Source organism: Opisthorchis viverrini, assembly GCF_000715545.1.
Source record: "Opisthorchis viverrini unplaced genomic scaffold opera_v5_301, whole genome shotgun sequence".
Classification (NCBI taxonomy): domain Eukaryota; kingdom Metazoa; phylum Platyhelminthes; class Trematoda; order Opisthorchiida; family Opisthorchiidae; genus Opisthorchis; species Opisthorchis viverrini.
The window spans coordinates 379,629-391,386 of NW_008751955.1; the positions used below are offsets into that span (position 1 = coordinate 379,629).

Genomic DNA, 11,758 nt, shown 5'->3' on the forward strand with positions numbered 1-11,758 from the left:
GACTCCAGTCATTCATTGCTCAAATCCAAGCAAATGTTACAAAGCGGCTCCACAAACTCCGCAAGAGACATGAGGCGAAATTCCAAGAACAACACATACTACTCACATGCCTCCACATCAGTAGCAATCACCGTTAACTCGGACAGTTTATACTGAGTGTATACTTTTGTCCCGAAGGCGAGAACTTCCCACAGTGTTGTCAAAACGGCAGACTAAAATGCAATTAATGGTCCTACAGATTTTTGTTCCTAATACACACAACGTAGGCAGCAAAAGTCAACCAGATATAATCGATGCTATTCGAAGAGTTCAATCGGATTCAAATGCGCCCGGAGTTGTTTCAAGTGGGTTGCACTTAAATATTTTCCACGCCATAATATTTATGTCCCAAAGTTCTCAAATAACTTCGGTAAATGGTGCAAATGAGCTAAAATCTTGGTGGTCGTTGGATTGTTCGCTGAGCTGGGCAATTTGATTGCAAACGTTTCATCACCAATCGAGGTGACATCATCAGTGCGTTATTGTGGAACGTACTAGTGCGTAGCGGTGGGTTGGTGGTTGTGCGTTGGGTAGTGTTGTGCGTGTGCTAATATACGTGCTCCTAGCAGAGGATGACTTTTGATCGCGATTAGTTGTTCGGTCGAGCGATTCCATTGGTTTCTCCGTTGCCCTGTGTCCTCATTCGCCGATGTCCACGTGACATCTGAGCTTGGCATCCCCTGCCGTCATAATCTGGTCGATGCTAGAGTGACCTTTGTCCTTTCCAGTCCCGGGTTGTGACCTTTATTGATTTACCTCCGAGGAGTTCCTTGTTTCGTTGTTTGTGAGTTCAATATTCGGTCCTCCATGAGTTTTCCGGTTGAGATGTTGGTCTTTTGCACGTAGGGGCGCGTAAATTGGGTCCAGTTCGATGCACCTGTTGATCGAATCTGCCGTGGAGTACCATGCTTCCAGAAATTCTCTTTCGTGTCTCGTGCCTCCGTATGCCAAACTTTTTGCGTTTTCCGAACAACTAATCGCGATCAAAAGTCATCCTCTGCTAGGAGCACGTATATTAGCACACGCACAACACTACCCAACGCACAACCACCACCCCACCGCTACGCACTAGTACGAAAATCTTTGTCAAAAGTTAAGCGGTGCAGGCCCCCGCATATACAACATTCGTTCGAAACCCTGCATAAACGTACCACAAGGAAGCTTGTCACCTCGAGAAAACTGTCTGCCTATCGGAAACTGTAAAACACGTCCAAGTACTGGGCTTAGAGACGATGAGCAGGAACACACTGACGGATAGAGACGACGAATAAGATGATAATGACACTGAGCCTTCGGTTGTCAGCTACCGCCTCCAATGCGAAGCTATCAACCTCATATCTCCATTTCATCGGCGAACAACACTGTGGCAGCTTTACTTTACGGCAAGTACGCGGCAAGTACGCGATTTTTACAGCTGATGATGATGATATTTAGCTGAACCAACACAGTATCTTCGTACAACGTACAAAAAATAGCCGTCTAAAACTTGTGTGAAGTACCAATCACTTTCTTGTCAAATTTACCTGCGCTTGCACCCTGTTCAGATGGTACATTGTCGGTTTCCAGATACCAATCCGGTCGACGCACGCTGCCAACAGAGCTTTGTTGTCCGTCAAGATTGTGAAATCAATATATTCATTTGGAACATGGCAGCTTAGTAGGGTGTTGTAAGCCTCCACGATGCATGTGCTCATCGCGTCGCTTGGCAATAGGGAAATGCTGAAACGGATCTTCTTGGTGTACTCGTCATGCAGCTTTTCCAGGAGAGCTAGGTAAAAACGAATTTGGTCAAAAACGTTTTGAGATTTCATGTGCAAAGCTGTTGACTTGCTGAAATGGGTTCGGAATATGGGACTCATGCCAACAGGAATGAATCTTCATTTTACATTACTACAGCCTGCTTGGTGCCATCCTAATGGGGGCATCTGTTCATGCTGTTTTTGCTGAAGGAATCGGTCGAGCTGCATTTCGAAGTCCCAGACCATCATTTCTAAAAGTCCATGGACAGAATGGTTAAAAAATTGGCGTGAAGTAATTATAAGAACATCATCACATCCCGTCACCTGTGTCCTTGACAGTTGGCCAATTCCAGCTTACGAGGGTATGAAGAAGACTTGTAGCATAAAGCAGGTAGGTGCGCTTTGAAAAAGGGGTTTGGCCTTTTCAAAAGGATGATTGTTGTAGCAAAAAATCGAACGAACCAATGAAAACAAAAGTTACGTGGAATAGATCCCTATTCCGGAGGGATTCAGCGGAATTTTTGCCAAAATTTCGATGAAAAACGGCAAAAACTACCCAATTTATTACGTTAAATAGATGCATTTTGTGTAATTAAATTTCGAATACTTCCACTACTCTAAGTTGCATACCAATATGGTTTCAAATAAAGTTTTCAAAAGCATTATAAGTAGTGTATTGTGCCCCAACATTTTGAGTACTTCACAGGTGAAATGCCGATGAAGATCAACACTCTTGTCGGAAATGAAGGCAATCTATCTGACATTTTTCAAGTCTACTGAGCCATAATTTGGTAGTAATGCCTTTTTTTATAGAAACACGATAACTGTGCGCAATTAGGTGGACAAAATTTCACCTTGTTTGAAAATATCGATAGAAAAAGAATCGGCTCTTGGTAGCGGTGGCGGCTCGGGACAGTCTACTGGTTTTGGTGTGTTAGCTGTGTTAGCTGTTGTGAGTAACGCCTAAAACTCACCACCCTTCTACAGCAGTCATCATAAGGTTATTCTCCCAATAGTTATGCTTCAAAATACCTAAATCTGGTAGGTCGCATCCATTATTGTGTATCGCGTGACTTTTTACATCGGCGTCATCTGTTATAAGCGCGGTGTAGATGAGCAAAGTTAGAAATACTAACCTTGTGAGCATTTAAATCTCTACCAACTGAGGGAAATGAAGAGATTTCTACTGTAAAACTGAGGGGTAGAAGCCGGGTTTTCAATAAATGACGATGAGGAAGGCAACATGAATAGATTAAACTTGGTGGGGAAAAACAGTTGTTGAGAACATGGAATTATACACTAATACCAACTCATACTGGTTTTACTGGCGCCTTACTGTCCCCGTTATTTCTGTTCATGAACCTGTTTCACCCCAAGCATTGCAGTATGTAATTAGACTATAATTGCCGACTTTTAACGTGTAGGCTAAGCAATTCGGGTTTTTACAGTCCTCTACCAGCCGCATTTGGGATCAGCTTGAAGGTGGTAATCACGGTGAAGCAGTCCTTCGTAATTCCGGTAAACTTAGGTCCATTTCACTTAGCGAAATACACTCATTTGGTTTTTCAAGAGACCCACCTGGAACCCAGCTGACTCACTCGGTTTCGATATTTCCAGGCAACTGAATGTGCTGCACCAGGCCGCCTCATGTTTTAGTCACTAAGATATTCGAGATATCGCGGTAAATATATTTTTTTGTAATGCCCTACTCATAAGGTTGCTGAAAACTCCTCGACAGCCCACGACTGGTTTCGTGCAATTTGGTTTCAAGTAGGACATAAGGTTGACGGAAACTCGGGGACTACGCCTACTTGATGAACCTCAAGAAGAGCGAAACCGGTCTTGGGCTGTCGACTAGTTTTCGGCAACCTTATGCGTATTGCATTACGAATATACATTGGAACTTGTTTTTCTCTACTTTGATGTTAATTTGTGACACAGGGTTTATGGTACAGAATGTTGAAAATGTCTTCTCTTTTTTTGGACATCAACGCGCTATCGCATAAAAAGTAACTGAACTGTAACAAAAATGGGTCGTTTCGTAGTTTTTGTGCGCAGCGTGGAGGTTTATCCTAGACAGTGTGGGATGATGTTAACCATTGAACCAGCGTCCGTTAGCACGCGAGAAGAACCAATCACAGCCGGAGATCACCCGTAGAAAAATGAACCAAAAGAATGCCGGAAATTGGTTGCACGGAATCTACAGAATGCGGTTGAGCTGAGTGATGCCATCGCCATTTGTATTGGGCAAACAGCAAGGGCGAAATGAAGCAGTTCACCGAGAGCATATTCCCAGTAGGGGGTAACTTAATTCTATGCAAAATACGGCTTGCGAGCACGTTTTTTGTCATGCAAGTGAATTGAACCATAGACAATTCAGGTTTGTCTATTGGTCAATTGTTATGTGTGGATCGTATGTGTGGATCGATAAATCGTTGAGGCGAACAGGTTATGTAGCATCTGACGTAACGCTCAGCCCACCCAATGAACTAGAAGTTAGCAATGGACATGACTTACATGCAGTGAAACCAGAACCCGTACCACCACTGTGTGACTGGTGAAAGACAAAAGATTGCAAGTCATCGCATGCCTCGACCAACCGTCTTGTGACTTCCAGTGTTGGCTGTAGAATCTTCTGAGCGTTTCTGTAATAGCCCCTTGCAAAATTGGAGGCCGAGTCTTCCCATCCGCTTACCAGGTTTTGGGGGTTGAAAAGATTTCTATAGTGGCCAATTCGTATTTCATCTGTTGGGGAGTTCGGAAAAAAACTATACTTCAGAGGGCATTATCGAGCCTGCTTCAATTATGGAAGAAACGCTGGTCACCTTTACTAGTCGACCCCGGCTATCTTACCTCAACCGGGCAGAATTTCATGAATTGCATCGTGAATTTCAATCATCATGATGGTCGCTGAAGAATTGGCGTCAAAGTTTTTTTCCGAAGCTAACCCTCATTTTGTGGCCCGTATGTCAGAAAAAGCAACAGCAAAAGTGGGGAATAGTTGGTCTTTGTTAGATCATCAATGGTGTCAGTTGCAGTTGGCTTGTAAGGTGACAGTTGACAGGCCTCAGTAACTTTTATGTGTCTTTGTGTCGTAGAGTCTGTACAAAGACGAACTGCCTCGGGATATTTAGGACGCAGAAAATCTGTAAATAGATGCATAAGTCGTGGTCAGTGAGGAATCTTCGAGTCCCCTGAGAAGCACGTTTTTAGTACCACAACCACGCATATTGAGTGATGAGGGAGAATGACGTGGAGTGTCTGTGTAGTTGACTGAATGGTCTGTGGCCGGTAGACGTCCTGAAATCTAGGATTGTCCGTCCAGATTATGAACTAGTGGTTATTGTCAAACATTTCACTATCTTGTCGATGTACCTACCACCAGAACCGCAAGAGAATGGATGCCTAACTTCTGAAGCGGAAATATCGGTATCTCGAACAGGCTAATGAGAAACCTGGAAATTCGGCTACTTGTAGCTCAGCTGCCACCAAGAACGACCGTTAAGTTGTGATAAAAATTTAAAATATGCACTTTTCAGATGAAAATTCTAGGAGACTCTATTTTTTGGCAATGAAATCCCGGTCCACTTGGATTTTTCGCGTCGGTCGTTTTTGCGGAAAACCACTCTGGGTAGTCCTTCTCTAGTATGGCTGACCACAAGAACTCTTCTCTACAAAACACACAAATGCTTTGAAAGTCATATCTTGCAAAGCAAAATAGCTTCTCCGGATAGCGAAAGAACAACTATCCTGGTTGCTATCTGTAACCTGTTGAATGGCTGACCCGTTTTAGGCCAGTTACAAGACTCAAAAGCCTTTTATCATATTGCGGACACATCAAGTCTAAAAAGCAGGAAACTCTGTCTTACTGGTGATTGTATTTCGTAATTGTTGTCAAAAATGTCCAAAAGGAGATGTTCGGAAGACGAGAAAGTTTATTGAGTTCCTGTCAAAACCAGATTGTCTTGCAGATGAGTCAGACATTCTCTCCATGATCTAAGGGGAACCTCAATGGGTCCGTTGGATAGCACTGTCGGTAGATAGGCTGCCCTAGAGAGGTAAGCCAAATAGGCCGCTGATTGATCCTAAGTTTCTGTAGCCCTTCCAAATTTATCCAGCTGCGCCAAATACATTCTTTCGGACACATCCACCGCTAGGATATGTTCAGGCTATCTACGTTGACAGTAGATGGTCGGGAATGGTACTGCTGCAACAGAGGACAAATAGAAATCTGGCTCTTTGCAGTCATGGTCGACGATGAAGTGCTGAGCTTCCATGTGGTCTAGACCGCCCGTCAGTAAAGCACGACCTGGAGGACGCTGTATTTGGACCTTTTTACTGACCGCTCACCATTAAAACAAGCACTTCGTGCTACGAACTTTGCGAACCCTTCTTCAGAATGAAACGAACGTAAAGAAACATAGGTCGAGTCAGTTGTGGCTAAGGAATCAATACTATGTGACAGTTTCCAAAAGGGCGACTCCGTATCTGTATATCGGTAGCGCACAAACCACGAAACACAGGTAAATCACTTGACGCGACTCCCAGACTTCAACTGGAAATGCAGCCATATTCTACGGCGAGTTAGTTAGTTAGGCATTTCCAGTCGTCTTCTTTTGGCTTGTTATGGTGATTAGCATTCGGTTGAACGAGAACCTAGGTGTTCATATTTGAAAAGAACAAACAAGCAGACAAGTTGAAGTGAGAAGCTGGCACTTGACCAAAGAAAATTTTTCCGCTGGGACTTTAGTCAGTAGTCGATTTCCGTCAGAAAAACGGTTGGCACGATGAAGACCTGCCGAGAGAACTAAGAGAAAACGAGGAAGGGCTTTCAAAAAAGGGATTTTGTCCTGTAGAACTGTTTCATCTTTCTTTTGACACACGCATCTCACAAAACCGCAGTAGGAAGTTTCAGAAGTGCGAGCCCCCAGTTGGTGGTCTGATTAGTTCACCGTTCACGCAGGATCGGCTGATCACCACTGGGATCTGCTCGTGCTTTCTAGACGAACTAGTAACTGAAAACTTCCCAAACTCCTCATCATACAAACAACTACGAAGCGTCTTGACTTGCTTGTCATATACCTCATGGATGAGCAAGAAACGGTCTACCCCCATTCTGATTCATTTTCAATCAACAAGAATTCAAGCAAAATTCTACGAAAACAAGGCAACATCCCCAACTCAAAGGACAGCTCAATGAAACTTACCAATCACCGTTGGTTCCGTGTCGATTAGCGCACATCGTGGAACAAATTTTCCGGACGGTGTTTGAGTAAACAATGTTTGCACACCATGGTCGTCCAAGTGAAAAGATTTGTCCTGTGGAGAACCGGAACAATCTAGACCGTTTTCAGCGCAAGCCAATTCCCACACCGCATTTCCCACTTGAAGTCCATACTGGCCGATGAAGAACTGCACAAGCTCGCCCTTGGTAAATGTGCGGAGGAAAGTTACAGAGGAAATCAAGCGACAACATGCTTTGAACAAGAGGATCTAGGAGCTGGATGTTTCATCAAAGTTCGAAATCACTAGGTGAGCACTGGTTTGTGCCTAAAACTATTAGATGTTAGAAGGTGATGTAGAGAAGGCCTCTGATTTGGGGTACATATTTCAATGTGCTAACATCAACAAATCATTCAGTGTCAAATTTTTTGACATGCACTCGCTAGACTAGTTTGCGCGGTCTCTGTCCTGGTTGTGTCAATTAGCTGACCTGACCGTCAAGACTTCCCAGTTAGGTTGAGCCACGGACGCTTGAAACCTACTGCACAAGTTTGGATTGCTTGTATGTGGTTGTGGGATTTCTAGAATTTGTGTTCACACCACGCATAAGATGCTCAAAATGCAAACGTCAGCTTTAATAATGGCGAGACCCAAGTTCAGCGCCTCGTCAGAATGATTGCGCCAGGAGAAGAGGCGGAATTTTCAAAGGTATTATGTGAACGCGAACGTGTGTACTCTTTATCCGTATCCAGTGCCCACCTCTTACCCAAATACTTAATGGGCTACGGTGAAAGATGACACGATAAATGATATCGAGGTAAGTGAAACGCTTCTACACAATCACCCTAACATGCTAGATGCTAAAGTGAAGAAAACCTATCAAACACAAAACATAACGATTAGCTTCGTCACACTAAATAATGAAGCATTTGTCACGCGACAATATTACAGAAAGGTGATTTCCTCGAAATGCAATGAAAACCATACAGAAGGGTTTTTACAGCTTACTCCCATTATCAAGGTATTCTGTATTAAACTCCACGGTGCATCAGTATGTCGAGTATCTGTTGGATGAAAAAGCAACGTAAGGAAATGCAAGGTCTCTGGTGCCAGCAAGTATGCAGTCATTGGAAAAGGTGTGCATTTGTGAAAGGATTAGATTAGAGATTAGATTAGAGAGATTATAGAACACGGTCACATCAGATATAACGTAAGCGAACCTTTAAATACTGGTTTAACCGAAGAGATATTCAGATTTGGGATCTTCAACGACCTTTAACGTTTTTTTTTCGGTACAGCCAAAAGGACACTAGATCACAGCTTTGCGTCAAGCCACGACGACAAACCGAGACGAAAAGTAGATTTTTATAACAAACTACTAGCAATTGAAAGTAGACGGAGCAACATTCAAAAACTAAGTGCGGCGAGTAAAATTTGCCGGATGAGCACTATTACGTTTTCTCCGAACATCCAGCTAGAAAAAAAGACAACTGCGCTTCAGGTTCAAATCTTGTAAGCCCTAAATTAAAAGGAAGGTAACTGCCGTCAACGTGAACGCTGTGGTAGTTTTACGCTATCTCTTTACAGGAATACAAAGCGTGCTACGGAATTGGATCCCACGGCGAACTTGCAGCTAAAACTTGTCTGTCAGTGTGTGCATGGCTTGAGCAATTCAGATGGCACCTTGCTCCAGCAAGTTTCTCACATGTGTTTATTTTTCTGTAGTCCTCAGGAGGGATGTGGGACTTCTTCAGTTCTTCTTCTTCTTTCCCTGATCTTGCCTGTCATTGTATGGAAGGAAACCATCAATTTCCATCACTCATGCACTGCTGCCCATGATGGTGCTACTGTAGTAACTGCTTTTGTGAAACAGTGGTATTCCTGACGGCAGGTTGGCTGCCGTTGTTCCCCCGTCATCCAAGCGTTAACCTGTCAGAACACTGGGCAATGAGCCAGACCTTGTTAGGACGGGATGTATGTAACCAGACAAAACACGAACACTCATTACCGCTGCAGGAAGTCAGGAATCCCCTTCACCCAATGAGCAAAACTTCCGAAACGTGCGACTACATCATGTGAAACCCGTATGTGAAATTTGTGAGGCTCTATTTCCTGTTTAGTTGCGGAGTAACCAAACTGCTGATCGGTCTCTCATGACCAAGTGGTTTAGGTATACAAAATGACGGACGGTAGGCCGCGGGTTCGGAGTTCTCTGGCGTTGCGAGAGATGTGCACTACTGATGATTTTCAACAGAGATCAAACAGCTACATAGCAATTCTAGGATTTTCGGCATGGATTAGCCTCACTTGTTGCACGAACACTGCACTGAGAAACTCACAAATTACGAATTCGTTATCACTTGGTGAAACAGTGTTTGTAGGCGATCACAGCAAGAAGTATCTGCTTGTCAATGGAAACTAACACAATTTCGTAGTCCAGCCGCGCCTATGCTCATTACCTATGTGTTTTCGGGACTTCGTTTTTTTCGCTAACACCGATCCCAAACGGCCTCAACCGTCGGTCCACTGGTATACATCAAATGCCCGTTTCGAAATGTCTAAAAGAAGGGAAAACATGCTGATCCTCGACACAGCTAGACCGATTTTGCTCCTATTAAGGCATACCAAATAGGCACCATCCACGAGTTTCCGTCATGAATGACAGATTTAGCTGAATTTAGCTGGGTCCTCTGTTAGAACCAAACTGGTGTGCGTATGAATTACATCTGGGGCGAGATGGCCCAAGTGGTTAGAGGGCGAATTCACTGACCGGAAGGTTCGTGGTCCGAAACCGACCTCTGCCTCTCGACTTCCCCTGTCTAGGCTTGGGTAATCTGACAGTAGCCCAGCCCTCGTGATTCCTTCGGGAGGCATGGCAGCTGGCCACCAAAAGGGTGCTACAGCTGGACGAAGAATTGCATCAGTTCTTATTTCAGTAGGACGAAAACTCCCGCCGTGTTATTGCAGAGCAAATAGCATTGTGCACACAAACTGAATTTAGCCTCACTACCCAGTACGATCGAGCCAAGAAATCAAAGTAGCTTTGGTCTACCTCCCTTAGCAAATGCATCCTAGTATAGCCCTCCTAAACCGAAATATTTCATCAGCAAATTTGTACAAGCTTGCAATCAAACGATGAGCAGTTGTTTCTAGAAAGTCCATATCAAACCACACACCGTGACCTCACTGAGCTAGGCAGTAATAATCAATGCATGTTGCGAAATTAAGAACTGCTTTTTAACGTATGAGTTTGGGTGAATTCGAAATATCTAGCAACAACAGAAAAAGGAAAGTCACTTTCACTTTCAGCCTTTCTTTATGACTTCACCTGTCAAAGATGTTAAGAAATGCTAATGAATGCTTGTTTTCGTGAGGTTCTTGATACAACGCATTCATGTAAGTTAAAGAGCAAAACCTTGTGCAAATGAGTTGCCACATTTGGTTCTTCGCTGGTGAATCCATTGGTCATGCATGTTGGTTACAGCTGACGCTTCCAGCTAGGGAACGAATATTTCTTCCACTGGATATTCGGAACAACAACCTGCCGAAATGGACTTCTAATGGAACATTTATTCCAGTTCAAGGCCCTCTAATTAAGCATACTAATCCCTACATCATAATTACAAGAAAATATACTCGGATAATTAGTTAGACAGAACAAAATCTAGCGCATAAAACGCTACATTTGCACCCAACCTACTTTGTCCCACGTGGATGACAGCTGACCGCCAATAACGAGTGAACAGTTTAAACTTCACCCGGAAAATCGATAAGTCTAGGATAGTTGTACTGTCTCTACACGTATAAACTGCTTGCCTGTCAGAGGCAGATGAGAGTGAAAAAGCGAACTCCCCTTAGAGTTGAACAAAAAATATACGAACCATGCAGTCATGTTGGTATAAATTCAGGATGTTTCGGGTTATGCCCGTGAACGACATTTTGAAATCTAACCGTACATATATCGAATTAGTGGGTTATGGAAATTGCCAAAGGTAGACGAAACTAACACCATGTATGCAACCAAAAAGTTCCAACGACTTATGTCTCAATCAACCAAAAATTACTCAGTCATTCAGTCAGGCAGGCAGTCATCTAGTCGGTTAGTCATTTAGTCAATCAATCAAGCATTTAGTTAGTGAGCCATTCAGTCAGTTAATCAATCAGTCGTTCATTCAGTTAGTAAGTCACTTGTAGGGGGGAGAATAACTTGTTTCATAGAACTCCTCATGTTGCTCAGCAGACTCGATGCTATTCTATGAAGCACAACGGTGTCCTGACCACTATACTATCCCAAAAGGACTCAACTCGGGATAAAGTAGATTTCAACCGACCTCTCTGGTGAACCTCAAATAATTCACTAAAATCATTACCACCAGCCTCAGACAGCAACATCAGTCACGACAGCGATACTTCACCACCATACAATCACATGATAATAGTTTCAGTTATTGTGTTTATGGTTTTACGTGGGCTAGGATGCGTCAGTGTGTCAGCCTCTAGAAAGAAGGACAATTAGGGGGGCCTCGACAAAAGCAATTTGCTCAAAAGACTGGCCACAAGGCAGCTTGCAGGTGCTGATGTGCTACTAAGCACTACAGGTTTTTAAGGAAGAGATCACAGTCTCCAACCTAGATGGTCAGGAGACCCTTTTCGTTAGAGCTCTATCCGCTGACCAACCTGATGTAAGAAACTCAGTGGGTATCAAAATGAACACTCAGTGTACCGTAGTGGGTCACAGAGGTCATCTTCATCATCAA

At 43.6% G+C, this 11,758-nt stretch overlaps 1 protein-coding gene across 1 annotated transcript in view; it reads right to left on the minus strand.

Moving 5' to 3' along the window:
- T265_14936 (hypothetical protein) overlaps positions 1-11,758 on the minus strand; it is a gene marked incomplete at both ends in the record, with an annotated part of 44,709 nt that overhangs the window by 26,916 nt on the left and 6,035 nt on the right. Inside the window, 4 exons of the mRNA XM_009175866.1 lie at positions 107-212; positions 1,563-1,807; positions 4,296-4,523; positions 6,986-7,255. Coding sequence (XP_009174130.1) covers positions 107-212; positions 1,563-1,807; positions 4,296-4,523; positions 6,986-7,255 — 849 coding nt within the window. The remainder of the gene's footprint in view (positions 1-106; positions 213-1,562; positions 1,808-4,295; positions 4,524-6,985; positions 7,256-11,758) is intronic.